Source organism: Lacerta agilis, chromosome 4 (assembly GCF_009819535.1).
Source record: "Lacerta agilis isolate rLacAgi1 chromosome 4, rLacAgi1.pri, whole genome shotgun sequence".
Lineage (NCBI taxonomy): Eukaryota > Metazoa > Chordata > Lepidosauria > Squamata > Lacertidae > Lacerta > Lacerta agilis.
The window spans coordinates 62483253-62499295 of NC_046315.1; the positions used below are offsets into that span (position 1 = coordinate 62483253).

Genomic DNA, 16043 nt, shown 5'->3' on the forward strand with positions numbered 1-16043 from the left:
AGGAGCAATTGAAAAATATGTTTATTAATTTTTGAGAACGCAGCTGTAAAAAGTCAATAAGATGTACAAATCAATGAAAGGAACATTTAAAAAAACCTTAACTGTAACCATTACTCTGCCTGAGTGAAGTACAGAGGTTGTTTACATCCTCTTCATCTTCAGTTTTAAGAAATAAATATGGAGTGAAAAATAGGGAGCAGTGAGCTGTTTGAGAGAAACAACAATATAACTTAGGGATTCAGTCCTAAGCATACTCACCTAGGAGTAAGTTCTGTTGAAATTAACATGACCTACTTCTGAGTAAATATGAATATAATTGGGCTGCAAATAGAAAAAATGAAGCCCTTACTAATGACTGCCTTCAGCATTTTCCCAAATATCTGGCTCATTGTAGTGATATATCATTTCTGCAATCTTACTGCAATTAGCCAAATTAACCTGTGTGCAAGCCACATGCAAGTGCGAGTATGCTGAGCTCTACTGTTTTGCAAGCTTCAGGGAAACTACTGGCTTTGCATTATGGCTGAACCAGCACTCATAGCTTACTAAAAGGTAAAGGTAAAGGGACTACTTACTGTTTAGGTCCAGTTGCAGACGACTCTGGGGTTGCGGCGCTCATCTCGCTCTATAAGCTGAGGGGAAGCCAGTGTTTGTCTGCAGACAGCTTCCAGGTCATGGTGGCCAGCATGACTACACCGCTTCTGGCGAACCAGAGCAGTGCACGGAAAACGCCGTTTACCTTCCTACCGGAGCGGTACCTATTTATCTACTTGCACCTTGACGTGCTTTCGAACTGCTAGGTTGGCAGGAGCAGGGACCGAGTAATGGGAGCTCACCCCGTCGCGGGGATTCGAACCGCCAACCTTCTGATCGGCAAGCCCTAGGCTCTGTAGTTTAGACCACAGTGCCACCCGCATAGCTTGCTTATCTCCCCCCCCCCAACAAAGCATGAGTGGGCAGTGGGCAGCCAAGAAAAAATCTTGGCTTCAGATTGTGGTCTGTTTTGAGAGAAACAACCCACAAGTACTGCTTTGGAGTATTGTTAAGCATGCCACTCCATGGTTTGTTTCCCGGACAGAGGAAGGGAGGAGCAAAGCAGGAGAGCTCAGTCTGCATGCACTTTCACGTGGCTCATGCATAAGTTCACGTGGCTAATTGATTACCTGTAGTTGTGTCTGAACAAGATCATTGTAAAGACAGTATTACCGGTACTTACTGTGATATGTACATTGCTCTTAGTGCAAAATTCATAAAAATGCTAAACGATACATATATCTACAAAATACAGTATCATTTTTTCCTGTTACTGACATTTGACCCTGCATAGCTTTTACACTGATATCTTTTACCCAGAAAGGTTGCAAGATAAATAAGTTTGCAATCTTCTTTGCATTATTTTTCCAATTATTTGTGTGTTTTCATACTGTGCAGTTGGGTATTTGAAATGCCGGATTACACTAGCACAGGCATAGGCAACCTTCGGCTTCTCCAGATGTTTTGGCCTACAACTCCCATGATCCCTAGCTAACAGGACCAGTGGTCATGGATGATGGGAATTGTAGTCCGAAACATCTGGAGAGCCGAAGGTGCTGACCCTTGCACTAGCAAACTGTAATACTTGAATTTTGTGATTTATCTTGCATTGAAAACATCTAGACCATTTTGTAATATGGGAAAGCATTGTAAATTGATTTATTTTTTACTTATTTTCTCTACAACTTAGCATTTACTGAACCTGCCCCACTGCAATCTTTCAGTTGTTACTGATGTAAAGATGTAAACATGTCATGCATCCATCTGTGTTGTTTTAGAGTTAGACTATAATTGTGGTGATGAACACACCAGAGGGCTAAACAGTCTTTGGTAATGTGTCATTTTAGTATACCTCATCCTGCTGGAGAAAATGACTGGCTTATAATGAATCACCTTTCGCGACCAGGCCCTTCACTAGTCTGATTTACTAGCCAAATCATAAGGCAGATTAGAGATCTGGTACATGCAGTTCATTCTTGCTGGTGTCCCTTGTGAGCAAGGAAAATTATATATTGCTAAAGGAATGTAGAATCATATAGTGTAGAAGTTAGTGCAAATATGTTTTCCACAAGTTTCATTTGGAATACTAATGTTGGAATACTAATGTGCGGGAGGCAGTGGAGGATAGGGGTGCCTGGCGTACTCTGGGTCCATGGGGTCACGAAGAGTCGGACACGACTGAACAACAACAACAAATGTTCCTAATGTGATAATGATGCTACACATTAAAAGTGTAAGGAATTGTGCTCTAAATTTTCTTCACATCCATTTAAATGTTTTTATATAAAATGAACTCTTGTTGGAGGAAAACTGTATTTTAATAGTCGGTAGTGTATTTTGATTTGGATTCACAAGGATGAGTAAGAGTCTGGTGTGTTTCTTTGGGTTACCCAGACAACAAAGTGATAAGAAATGGTTAAAATATACATCTCTTGGTTTTGCGTCAGGTGACGAAGGCTGCTTTGCCATCTTTGACATTGAAAGTTGGATAACTGCCTGATGTAAGTAAGTGGAAATTAGTAAGTAGGGTCTGAAGAAAGAGGAGAGTCATACAGAGGCTTCTGTTTGTTTCTGGGAAGGTGTTGATAAATGCAGTGCTTCTTATCTTTGGCAGTACCCAGTGCCAAGTAACACTGAAATACACCCATCTTGATACTTTGCTTTAAAGCAGTGTCATCCTAGGAAGTGTTTTAGAGTAACTTCCTTTGAACAGCCAAGTCTGGATGAGAAGTTGGTAGACAAATGCTGTGCTCCAGCTAACATGGCTGCAGCTTAGTGCTGCTTAGATCCTTGAGCAGGGGCCATCAAGGTTACCTCACCTGGGGCTGGTTCACTCCAGCGGAGATCCCTCCGTGGCTGGATTGGCATGTGTGAGCGCGCCCGCCCGTGATTTCCGGCATCTGCACAGACGCAATTTCCAGCGCCGCAGAAGTCCCCGTGCCACGCTGTGCTGCTTTAGCACAGCGTGCGGGGACTTGCCAAGTGGGTGGCTCTGTTCGGGGGCGGCTTGGGGGCTGGTTTAAATGACCCCCAGCCAATGGGACTTAGGTTGCCAACCCTTCCCTTGAGTGTGCAGGCTGGGGGAGCTTGCTCTCAACCTGTTATCCTATTGTACACCTATTTTATTTCCTGTATGTTTATCCTGATTTTCAGGCAATTATTATTTCCCAAAGTGACTTTTAAAAGAGAGAGAGAAGTCTAGCCATCAGGCTTACAAATGACAAAGGCAAGACACACAAGGAAAGGAGAATAAAGGGAAAAGATCAGTGTTAGAAACTGAGATATGAAAGCTAGGAGATAAATGGCACCTTAAATCTAGATTATGGGTGCTACAACAGAATGTCTAGGCACCTTTTTTACAACAAGAATACAAAGCTGAAAACGAATGAACTGCAGCTAAAATATATCATTGTTCCACATGGTCTAGTCCAGGGTTCAGCAACCTTTTTCAGTCGTGGGCCGGTCCACCGTCCCTCAGACCATGTGGTGGGCTGGACTATATTTTTTTGGGGGGGGGAATGAACAAATTCCTATGCCCCACAAATAACCCAGAGATGCATTTTAAATAAAAGGACACATTCTACTCATGTAAAAACACGCTGATTCCTGGACCATCCGCAGGCTGGATTGAGAAGGCGATTGGGCCACATCCGGTCCACGGGCCTTAGGTTGCCTACCCCTGGTCTAGTCCTTCCCCTGCTCACCCCTCTAATATTCTTAAGAGGGTCTCTTCTCCAGTCTTCAGAGAGTAGCTGGAAGTGGAGAGCAGAAAAAGGTCCTCCTTTCCTTCCACTCTGCAGTTTTAATCTGAAATCTTAGGTGCAGTACTGCGCCCAGCGCTCAGAAAACTGCTTGCGCTAATGAAATTCCCTGTTGCAAAATGTGCCTAGAACAATGGGAGTTTCGAACACTGGAAAATATAGAGGAGAGATATCAGTTCTTTAAGGCCAGAACAAAATAGTGAGACTGCTAGAGGGTACTAAAAGGAGCCAGAGGCCCGTCTAGTCCAGCAGTCTGTTCTTGCGGTGGTCAACCAGATGCCTATGGGAAGGCCACAAACAATTTTATCCAGGTTGGGCTGAATTGATCTTCTTTGCTGGTGTTCTTTCTTGAATAGCAATTAGTGTATTTTGTTCATTTGGCCGCTGAATGGAGTCGGGGTGTTCTTTCCCCTTGCTTTTGCATCCCCAGGGCAGCAGGCAGTTGTAGCTCAGTGTTTTTTTCAAGCAGGGAGTGGGGAAGGCATGCCCCCTGCAGCTGCTGCTTCTCTGGCTGAGAACTAGGGCCAGGTTAGACTTCCCATCGCCTTGATGTTACTCCTAGGAGGCAGGGGATGCAGTCTCTTAGTGGTCCTGGTTCCTCTGGGCAATGACAAAAGCCAAAGTGCATTTTCCTTCTCCAGTCCCAGGGCAACTCATATCTGTGTTTTTAGTACAAGATAGCCAACCATACAAGATCCAAGATATGAAATAGATATGCAGTGGGTTGCACAGTAAAAATTGACTAATGGATTAATGGATTTAAATGGCTTTTAATGGATTTGATTTGCACATTGGCAAAAAAAAGTTCTGAAGCAAGTAGCATACATAATTTGATTTTTTTTAGGTGATATATATATGAGAGGGAAAATGTTATGAGGCATTTTATCTTGCATAAGAGGGAAAGTCCCCTTAATATAGTACTTGCCGTCTAATTGGCCACTTTTAAAGTGGTTTATTATATATCTAATTGATTAAGCATTGCAGTCCTATAATCCTATTCTTTATCTTCACTTCACAGTAATAGAACTTACATATTATTTTAAACACAATAATTTTCAGTAGATCTGCATCACATGTGCCATTGCCATTGTCAAGGTCCAGTTTAAATGTTTGTTTTGTATGATGGGTTGTTGCCTTCCTCTTGCTTTTTGCAGATTTGTGGGCTTCTAGTCATAAGTGCTCTAAATAGTTAGTGGCTTAGAATTGTACACCTTATTTTCTTTCTGGAATGTCCCACCATTCACTGCCCAGTAAGACAGTAGTTGCAACCATCTTTTATAGTAATTGATACTGGCAAATAACTTTGAGTTTTATCCAATTCTAGTCCTACTCAGAGTAGACTCATTGCTGTTAATATGCATGACAAACTTAGGTTCATTAATTTCAGTGTTATACTTTGGGTAAGACTTAGTTGAATACAACCCATTGTTTTGTATTTTTAATAAGATGTAGAGAAAGGTCAGGGGTACCTTTACCTTTTTAGAGAAATGTTTCTACTATAGTTGCTTTATGAACCCCCTTTCTTTCTTTTTTTTGCAGAATGGCCAACAAATCATGGATGAACCTATGGGAGAAGAAGAGATAAATCCGCAATCAGTAAGTAAAACCTGAATGTCGACATGTTGCCTGGACAGTCTCAAGCTATGGTGTTTGGCCAACTAGTATGCATGCACATATTCAGGGCAAAGCAAAATCAAGCACTAGTTACAAAGTTCTTACAATGACTGGCTGGAATAGAGAGGAGGAACCAAAAATTGCTGGGGTCTCAGCTGAGCCTATGCTGTCACCTTGCTTCCCTTCTATCCCTGCCCCCAATTGCAGCCTGAAGAATGCCTATGGCTGTTGCCATACGACTGTTGAAGAAACGGCTGATGGGGCTGGCTTCTCAGCAAAGCTGATGAAGTAGTAGTGACTCCTCTAGTTAGAATGGCTGTATCCATTGACTGCTGCCGAGTTACTTCATTTTTTATATCAGTTTTGTGGTACTTGTATGGAATATAATATGCCTAAATACATGTAGGTAACCGTGTTGGTCTGCTGTAGTCGAAACAAAATTAAAAATATTCCTTCCAGTAGCACCTTAGAGACCAACCAAGTTTGTTATTGGGATGAGCTTTTGTGTGCAGAAGTGTGCATGCACACGAAAGCTCATACCAATAACAAACTTAGTTGGTCTCTAAGGTGCTACTGGAAGGAATATTTTTATTTTTTTTCGCCTAATACATGTTTGGCTTGCGGCAATAGAATTTAAAAGAATGTATTGCATTAAATTTAAACTTTAATTTGGAACACGGTCCTTAGTTCTTCTTCTTGTGAACTATTATCAGAGGAAGATGGTACTTCCCAGGCATTTAACAGTGCAGTGTTATACATTCCTACTCAGAAAAAAAGAGAGAAGTGTTGCCTTGATATGAGAAGTGTAATCTTGTGCTTCTGAGGGTAGTTGTTATCATATGAAATGCATTGGACATTTTTGTTCCACTAACACTATTACTATTCATAAAGATTGATCTTTCAACGGTTTTTTGAGACTTTGCTGCCTCTTTTGCTTCCTTTGTTCTTGTTCTTTTAGTGCTGCCCTTTTCCTCCCCTTTGCTTACTCAGATGTAAGCCACAGTGACTGTGTATCAGGTTGCAGCATAACTACCGGTAGTTTGTAAGTCCTGTTTATCTTAGGAGAACTCAACCTTTGTTCCATAACCCATTGAGAAGAATGAATTCTAGATAATTCCCTGAGTTCAGGAGTAGAGGAAAAAGAAATTATGTGCAGGATGAATTTATGCCAGAATGTGTTTCTTAAAACCACAATATTATCCAGTAACCTGTACTATGTTACTGTGGGCCAATGGAACAGGTTACTTTTTATGTAAGTTCATTCCTTACATAACAGACTTAAAGTTAAGCTGAAGTGTTCTAACTGAAAGTAGGAATCTTCCATGTGTCCTGGTGAAACTGTTCACCAACCTAGAGTACTGTTCTAAAGTTGCTCCAGTCCTTCATGAAGAGCAGACCCCAGAAAGTGGTTATAGGAGATTGCTATTTTGATTTGTAGAGGACCACAAGGCCCCCCAACCCTCCAGAGCAGATTTTGAGGGGGCTGCATTGGGAGGAAAGAAAGTTGTTGTGTTCTCCCATGCACAGACAACATTGGATTCAGGCTAAATAATAATAATGCTTTGGTCAAATGCATGATAGCAGGTAGGAAATAAATCAGTTAGAAATTTCAAATCAGTTAGATATTTCAGTGCCAAGAATTCCAGAAAGTGGTGCCACTACCAAGATGTAATTAAAATGATATAAAGGACAGGAAGGGAGAAATTTTAGTCAATTTCCTTTGCAGCCCTCCCCACCCCCACCCCACCTCCCATGTTGTCCTAGAACAAATATTGGGAATGTGGGAGGGGAATCAATTGAAATTGTTTAGCTCTCCATTCTACTGATGGATGACTGTGCTGGATCAAAGAGACAAGCACAAAGATAAAATCATACATTCTTTACTGTTGAATCAAAGACATAAACACTTGTCTGAGTTTTCACCATAATTAAAAACAAATAATAATTTTACCTAGGAAATATTAGAATTTTCCCAAACCAGTTGTTTCATACAAGGGTGTTGTTTATAAACCAGATAGATGTGTGAAATCTATTTTCTGACATCCATAAAAGAACTTAACACTTTGCAGATTCTTGACAGAGTTTAGCATGATATGCCAAGAACTTCTTTACATATGTAACATTCTGGGATGGAAAAGGGCCAGAAAATCCATTTACATCTATTTTCAACTAGAGATGTTATGATGAAGTGAAGGAGAATAAAAAGCAGCACATCTGACATTAATGGCTACTTAAAGGCCTGTAAAATTTCATGGCTCTGGTAGAATATTTGTGGGGAGGAGTGCTCCATATTTTTCTCTCTAACTTCTACCCTACTTACTCTGATATACGTTGCTTCAGTCCCTATAGGCATGTCCATTCAACACCCCCATTACTCAACTGTTAAAGAGACTGATAGTGATCACAGTGGTCAAAAGACATTGTCTTTTTCCAAAAGCAAGAGTCCCAAGTTGTTGTGGGGAGGCAATATGCAGTCGTGGCCTACGGTTTGGGGGTCCTGGGCAAGAGAGTCATTTTGGGGTCCCTTAAAATTATGAAAGCAATTCAGGCATATTCTACCCAAAGGAGCCCTGAGCAACAAACAACTGATGATAACAGTTCTTTAAAAAACTTATCCTCCCATCCCTACTTTACTCAAACCTCTGCTGTTCTTTGTTTAAAGTAGCCTCTTTTTTCCTTTCAGTGTTCCTCACTTCTTGCTATACACAAACTTCTTCTACTCTTCAGCTGACCCATGTGTGAGAGAGATATACAAAGCCCTCAGATAGTCCAGAGTATCTTCACACTGTGTATTTCACTCCTGGTACCATGTTTTTCTTCAACATTAAGTTCCAGATTTAACGTAATAATTTAGAACATATGTTTTATTAACAAGCAAACACCCTACAGTCATACAATACACATATAACATTCATTAACTGAATTTAACATTCTCTAACTGAACAAGCTAACTCATAGTCTTGCATCACCTTGCTGACAAAGGTCTGTATAGATAAAGCTATGGTTTTCCCAGTAGTAATGTATGGAAGTGAGAGCTGGACCATAAAGAAGACTGATCGCCAAATAATTGATGCTTTTGAATTATGGTGCTGGAGGAGACTCTTGAGAGTCCCATGGTCTGCAAAAAGATCAAATTTATCCATCCTTAAAGAAATCAGCCCTGAGTGCTCACTGGAAGGACAGATCCTGAAGTTGAGGCTCCAGTAGTTTGGCCACCTCATGAGAAGAGAAGACTCCTAGAAAAGACCCTGATGTTGGGAAATATGGCGGGCGCAAGGAGAAGGGGACGACAGAGGGTGAGATGGTTGGACAGTGTTCTTGAAGCGACTAGCATGAGTTTGGCCAAACTGCGGGAGGCAGTGAAAGATAGGCGTGCCTGGCGTGCTTTGGTCCATGGGGTCACAAAGAGTCGGACACGACTGAACGTCTGAACAACAACATATTTTATCACGGGGTGTGTGCAAAGTGGGGCACAGATTAGGAGAGAGGATGAGGCATAGAAGTGGAGGTAGTCTGTGTGCAAGGGTGAGTTGAAAAAGGTAAGGGGAAGGGAAAAAGGGTGAAAGAGAGAATCATGGAAATGTAGAGTTGGAAGGGATCCCAAGGGTCATCTAGTCTGTAACCCCTTGCAGTGCAGGAATATCAACTAAGCAAAAGGGTTTGCAAAACAATGATGGAAAAGGAGCCATGGGAACGGGGTTGAAAATGAAAGCAGGGACATGAAAGGACCTGAAAAACAGGAGGGATGGTGGCTTTCTAGTTGGATGGAAAGGATATTTAGTAGCAATGTGTGGGACAAGGAGGCTACCATGGGATGGTTTATGTGCAAGGGGGGCGGTTGCACAAAAAAGGGGAAGCAGGAGGTATAGGTTTGTGGGTTAAGGTGAAAACAGGTGCAAAGAGGGTTTGCAGACTAGAAGAGAGAAGTGGTTTCGGAGATGGAGCTGGGAAAGTGAAAAGCGAGTTCAGTAGTTGCATGGAGTAGGAAGGGGAAGCTCTAGTGTAGGGGTCTGCAAACTTTTTCAGCAAGGGGCCAGTCTACTGTCTCTCAGACCTTGTGGGGGGCCCGGACTATATTTTGAAAAAAAAATATGAACGAATTCCTATGCCCCACAAATAACCCAGAGATGCATTTTAAATAAAAGCACACATTCTACTCACGTAAAAACACCAGGCAGGCCCCACAAATAACCCAGAGATGCATTTTAAATAAAAGGACAAATTCTACTCATGTAAAAACACGCTGATTCCTGGACCGTCCGCGGGCCGGATTGAGAAGGCGATTGTGCCACATCCGGCCCCCAGGCCTTAGTTTGGGGACCCCTGCTCTAGTGGTTATTGTGTAGGGAATAGGAATAGGGTTGGTTAGTGGAGTGAGCAGGGTTGCAGCCCCTAGTACGACAAATATCCATGTTTGTGATTGGTGCATGTGTGAGAAGATGGTTTGGTACTAGGTAATAACTCAAGAAAAGCCCAGTTGGATTAGCCCAAAGATTTTCTTTTAAGCATTCTGTTTGTTGCAGTAGTCAGTTGATTTCTCCTGGGAAGCCCATAATAAGGCATCAAGGCTATACCCCTTACCCCACTATTTGTCCTCAGCATCTGGTGTTCAGAAGTACACAACAACTGTTCCATTTAGCTTTCGTTTTATGTTGGTTCCATTTGTTTGAACATAGTTAGCGCCCTGGGCTCCTTTTGGAGGAAGAGTGGGACATAACAGCATCTGTTAGCCACATTGTTGTTGCTGTTAACTCTATCCTCCATAAATTTGCTTAATTATTTTAAATCTTATCTTAAGCAATGACTTCATCTTGTGGTGGTGAAACACCATAGATTAATAATGTGTTGTACTCCCTTCTTTTATGTCCCCTGAATCTGCTACCAATCAATCTCACTGGATGATGTAGAAGTCTAAAGATAGTATTCAGCTAAGTTTTACTAAGAGTAAACCCACTGAAAGTAATGGACCTGAGTCATCTTAATTTCAGTGGGTTTAGTTTGAGTACCATTTAATACCACCCTAACGTGAGAGAGAAAAATTATGTGCCTACTTTTTCTGCATCATGCATAATTCTATAAAACTTACCTTATGCCCTACTTTGTCATATTTTTTTCTGACTAAAATGCACCAACACTTTATTTCTTATTTATTTCATAGAATCTATAGATTATAAAAACTGTAAAGTGGTTTACAAAAACGATAAAACAATAAAGATAACACTAAAAAAAGTACAACCATAATTTAAAACACACAGAATGCTAAAATGGCAATAAAGTAGACTAAAACAAATCTCATGCAAACTTTCTAAACATCTGAGTAGGCTTATCTAAATAAGAATGTCTTCAGCACATGAAAACAAAACCACTACAGTGAAGGGGCCTGTGTTATATCAATAGGCAGGGAGTTCCAAAGTGTCAGTGCTGCTGCTTTACTTGTAGGGAAGGTGCTCCAACGCCTTTGTCTTGTTTGACCTCTTCTGTACTTTTCTAGCTCTTTTTGAGATGGGGCCTACAGAACACGACTGTATGTGGCTTTCTAAATTTGGCCGCATAATAGATTTATTTAAGGTACAATCTAATACACACGTTCCCTGAGAGTGCTGTATACAGTAATTTATTATCTCTGAAATTATGCATAATATTTCACTTCCCTGTTGTCACAATGTGTATACTCGGTTCATGCCCGCAAGGAGGATAAAGCCAGCTGCTGAAAGGATAGCAATTACTCAGTTTCACTCTTGTGAAACGCAGAAGCAGCAAAGATATTTTTCTTCCACACACATAGCTGCTTTATTCCGTGCTCCTTTATTACATCTCCTGTCCTTTCTTAGTTCAATTTACTTGAATTATTACTGTCCTCCTACTTCTGACTGTTGCTTCTTTCTAACACATGGCTCTTTTTAATTCTCCATCCCCTGCTGAGCTTCAAGCAAAAACAAGGCATGGCTGGACATTCTAACTATTGGTCGTTGGCAACTTGCATGTTGCTTACTATAAGGCCATTAATAATATAATCCTAAAACTCCTTTTGTGTCTAGGAAGAGCTTTGCCTACTGTTGTAGCAATAAATGTATAGTGAGTTGTGGCCAGGTTCAAGCCTCCACTCAACCAGGAGGTTCAATGGAATAAGCAAGTCACAGTGGCTCAGTCTCACCCTACCTCACAGGAAGATTGCAATGATAAAGTTGATAATTCAATGCATGTTACCCTGCCTGATCTCTTTGGAAGAATGGTTAATATAATGTGATCAATTGTTGAGAATAAACTATTTGATCTAATGATTTCTTTTCTTTTCTTTTTTAATTTGTGTATTAAATAATCCTATAAAATCAATACTGCTTATGGAGGCTAGGAGCAATGCTTTGAGAGAGTTGAGCAGAGTATTATGGTTGTGGAAGCCCTTCCTCCTCAATGCATGAATCACCAGTCAGTATGCACCAAATACACAATCAGGGAAAGAAGAAGCCCAAGAGGCTCACACTTCTGCTTTTCCTGTGTATGTACATGGTGGGACTTGCAGATACTTGTTGCAGTGACATCCACAAGTCCCCTCCCCACCTCCTAGTAAATAACACTAGGAGTAGAAGTGAGTCACTTTTCTCCTGCTTTCTCCCCCTTTTTTATAAAGTGTGAATTAGCTCTTAGAAGACAACACAGCTGAAGCTGCGATTTTGAAGAGTGACTAGAGCTGCTCCTGTACTGACTACATGCTATATTGAGAACAAGCAAATGTTGAAGAAACATTTAAAAAGTCACATACGATAATGACCTAACTTAGTATTTTTACTAGGTAGCTGAATATGCCAGATGACTATTTTCCGCTTTTTATTTTCTTAATTTGGAAAAAAGAAAACTTTACATAACTAAGCTTCCTTCTGTTATTTTGTATTTCCCTACTCTATAAAAATCTGGCTGTTTGGTATCTGTCATTCCTCAGTTGGTGGTTTTCCCAAACATGAAGAAAACCAAACTTTTTGTGGAAATTCTACATTCCTGTTTTCCTAGTGGTACCAACATTGGACTTAATGAATATATTTTTCTTGTTGGCTTTTATCCATTACAATTGCTTTCATCTGTGAATAGTTAAATACCAGTTTAGGATGAATATTCCAGGCATGAATTCCAAACATAAAAATGAGAGCTTTATTCTTGTTTTATTTGCAGGAAGAAGGCAATATTAAAGAGATTGCAATAACATATCACGTCAAGGAAGGACATGAAAAAGCAGACCCTTCACAATTTGAACTCCTTAAAGTGCTAGGACAGGGGTCTTTTGGAAAGGTAAGACGGACCTCTGGAATTGATACCAGCTGTCATGGTGCTCAGATGGCTTGCCTGAGCCAGCACTAACCAGAATCCCAAAATAGACGCTCTGTTTTCTGTAATACCACCTCTTGAATCTTTTGTTCTAATCTCCTTAATTGTCTCCTAGTTTGCTGCCCTAGCTCGCATTCATATATGCAGGAATACCTATTGTCATATTTTTTCATTGAACAGTATAAATTAAACATATTTTTTCACTAGATCACCTTAATATTTATGTTGTGGAGGGATATTTAGTTTTAGTCGTTCTCAGAGTAAACCCACTGAAATAATTCTGGTTGGTCTACTCTGAATATCACTAGAATCCAGTCTCACCCTATATCTTTTCAAGGATGAATTAAAGTATGCATATATTTTGTATCTAGTTCATATTTTGACAGAGTCTTCAATGTGTCAGTGATGAAAACTTATATATTCTTGACTTTCGTCCATCAGCATTAAAGCAACTAAAAGCATTGGTCTCTGAGCAAAATGAAATTTGTTTTAGTTGCCTATTTTAATACTTCAACACAATTGGAAGGAAACTCACCGGTACATCTCTTGAACTAAGGCATATTTCTAGGATTGCCATGGTAGTGTGTGGTGTTGATTTTCTTTTTCAGAGTTAGACGCTTGACATAAATTTCCCCCTCAATTGAGGAAATATTCTACTGGGCTTTGTGTAGTATAAAAGTATTGTAGGGTTTGAAGGGACCCCAAGGGTCCAACCCTTTGAACTGCAGGAATGTGCAGGTAGCCCGTATGGGGATCGAACCTGTGACCTTGGCATGATCAGCACTACACTCTAACCAGCTGAGCTAACTATCATTCACAGAATTCTGTATCCAAAGATGACTATTTTACAACACATTTTCTTCATTCAACATTTAAATGCAAAAAAAGTCTGAGTGGCCGTGTTTAAATAAACTCCTCCTGACTAAGGGCTCAATCTAAGTTCCTGACCTGCCACAGGGGGCAGGGCAGGGGTGAGCTGGGTGGAGATTCTCCCTCATCCCACAACACCTTCATTGATGCTGAGCTTCCTGTTCGCCCCCCCCACAAAATTACGACTTCCTGTAACCTGTGAGATGTCTGTAAGTGTAGTGTTCTAGGCAGGGCAAGTGGCTGAACTGATCAGGGATTCCTTGGATCCTGAGCCATTTCCACTGCCATCACTTGATGCTGTCTAGCCAGATGGCTGTGCTTTTGCCCTGACCAGCATGAGCAATGAAGCTGCAGATGTAGCAGTGGCTCTGCAACTCTGATACACTCTGCCACTCTCCGGCCAGGGTTTGGCTTGCTCTGTTATTCACTGCTGTTACCCTTTCAATGAATTTGGTTTGATAAAAGACTGTTCAATCTTATATATGACATTGGCATCCAATTTCCTCTGTTCCTTGCACTTGGTTTCTGTAAGTTACTGGTAGGAAGTGTACCCTCCTTCTAGTCTAGTAGCCTTGCTGTTACAAGTGAAATACTTGGTGAGTTAGGAATGTGAAATTATACTGAAAGTGCACCTGTTTTTATATAATTGCGGCCAGAGTCTTATTCACATGCAGCTTTTTAAAAGTATGTAGAGAAGTGGAATTGTGTGAGAAGTGGAATTATGCCTACCTTACCTTTGCATTCATTTAACTAAGGTATGTTTGTTTGTGTAGCATAGATGCTCTCAAAATCAGGGATAAAGATTAGAGATATTACATATTGGAACTCGAGATAGGACAGGCGTTCATGCACGCAAGCATGCATGGGTATGTGAGACTGATGTTTCTGTATGTGCACAGATACATTCTTACCCTGGGTCTGTTCAATGTGTGTTGGATCATTGTAATAGAATTGTTTCATGTGTTTAATACAGGTATTCCTTGTAAAAAAAATCTCAGGATCAGATGCAAGACAACTGTATGCAATGAAGGTGCTAAAAAAAGCAACACTCAAGGGTAAATTACATGATTTCTTTAAATATAATTGTTTTAAGAATAATATGGTGAAACATTGTTGCAATAGACTGGCAGTGCAATGACATTCGGTGGAGGAGCTGATAGTAAAAGGAAGGTGCTAGAAAAATGCTTTTGCCTGTCTGTCTGTCTGTGAATTTGGCAGTTGTGTGATGAAGGACTGCAGGAACTAAGAATTCAAACAATTGCATTTTCTGATGTTGACTTGATGGCTTAGCTTCTACATAATCTCGGGAGAACTTTAACCCTGTACCCTTTAAAAATGAGAGCAATTCATATATTCAGGGCAATACAATCCAACTGGCAAATATATATATTTAATTATTTATATAGCCCCATGAAGAATGTGATTTTGAAAAGTAGCATATGTGAAAAAGTTGGAACCCATTGAGGCACTTTCATGCACTTGATACTTGCTCATATTTAGAAAACCTTGCTTTTGTTCCCTGTAATCTGCACCTAAATTTAGATGAATCTGCATCTAAATTTACACACAGTGGTGTCTTTTTCAATCACCTATTTGTCATGGGTTTTGCTTATTAGCTCTTTTTCTGGAACTTTTTTTTTTTACATTATTAATGCTTCTAAACGTTTTGCTATGCATGTTTGCTGCAAAAAAAGACCTGTTTAGTTCACTGATATTTTATGATTGTGAACAGTCCTGAGATCTGCAGGTATAGGGCGGTATACAAATTTAATAAATAATAACTAATATATTATTAGTAATAATGTTAATCTTAGGGTTGGGCTGTGGGATCTCACAGAAAAAAACTGAGATATAAAACATATGAATTGCATTGATGAGCAAAACTTCCAACCTGGATTGAAAGACAGAAATTAAAGAGTGTGTGACCATGGCTTCAGCTCCTAACAAAGGCCTCAGAAAGGGAGATGCATCTTGTTGCTTCTCTCCTTTTGGGGTTAGCTTTCATGGGCCCTGTAGGGTCAAAGAGCCAATCTTCTAGGCCCGGAGTACCCTGCTTTTCTGGGCTTATGGGCACATTTGGATCTGAGAGTTGTGGGCATAATCACTATTGCAAATTTTGGGCAAGGAGAAATGCTGGGTAGACTGAGTTGACCTATTGAAATCAATGCTCTTGTTGGTCTTGCTTATTGATTGTAGTTGGTCTGTTCTGAGTATAACTTAGCTGGGTACAACCTAAGAGTTGTCCTGCTTTTGGGCTTTCCATATGCGTCTGGTTGACATCTGTGAAATGGCTACCGTGGTGGGCATTGACAGTCTTAAACACCCATTTCACAGAGGGTAAACTGGTGAATCATGTAGCTTGCCCAAGAAACTTGAGATGGAATCTGAGCTCCCAAACCACTCATTTGAACCCAGTTTTCTGCTGCAGCAGATCATGGAAGCAAACCC

General features: G+C 40.5%; 1 protein-coding gene across 3 annotated transcripts in view; it reads left to right on the forward strand.

Annotated features, from left to right (window-relative positions):
- The window catches only part of RPS6KA3 (ribosomal protein S6 kinase A3), a 41456-nt gene that overhangs the window by 5012 nt on the left and 20401 nt on the right, over window positions 1-16043 (forward strand). For all 3 annotated transcript variants that reach the window (XM_033147276.1, XM_033147277.1, XM_033147278.1), the window contains exons 2-4: window positions 5334-5390; window positions 12573-12689; window positions 14569-14650. In XM_033147276.1, coding sequence (XP_033003167.1) covers window positions 5334-5390; window positions 12573-12689; window positions 14569-14650 — 256 coding nt within the window. The remainder of the gene's footprint in view (window positions 1-5333; window positions 5391-12572; window positions 12690-14568; window positions 14651-16043) is intronic.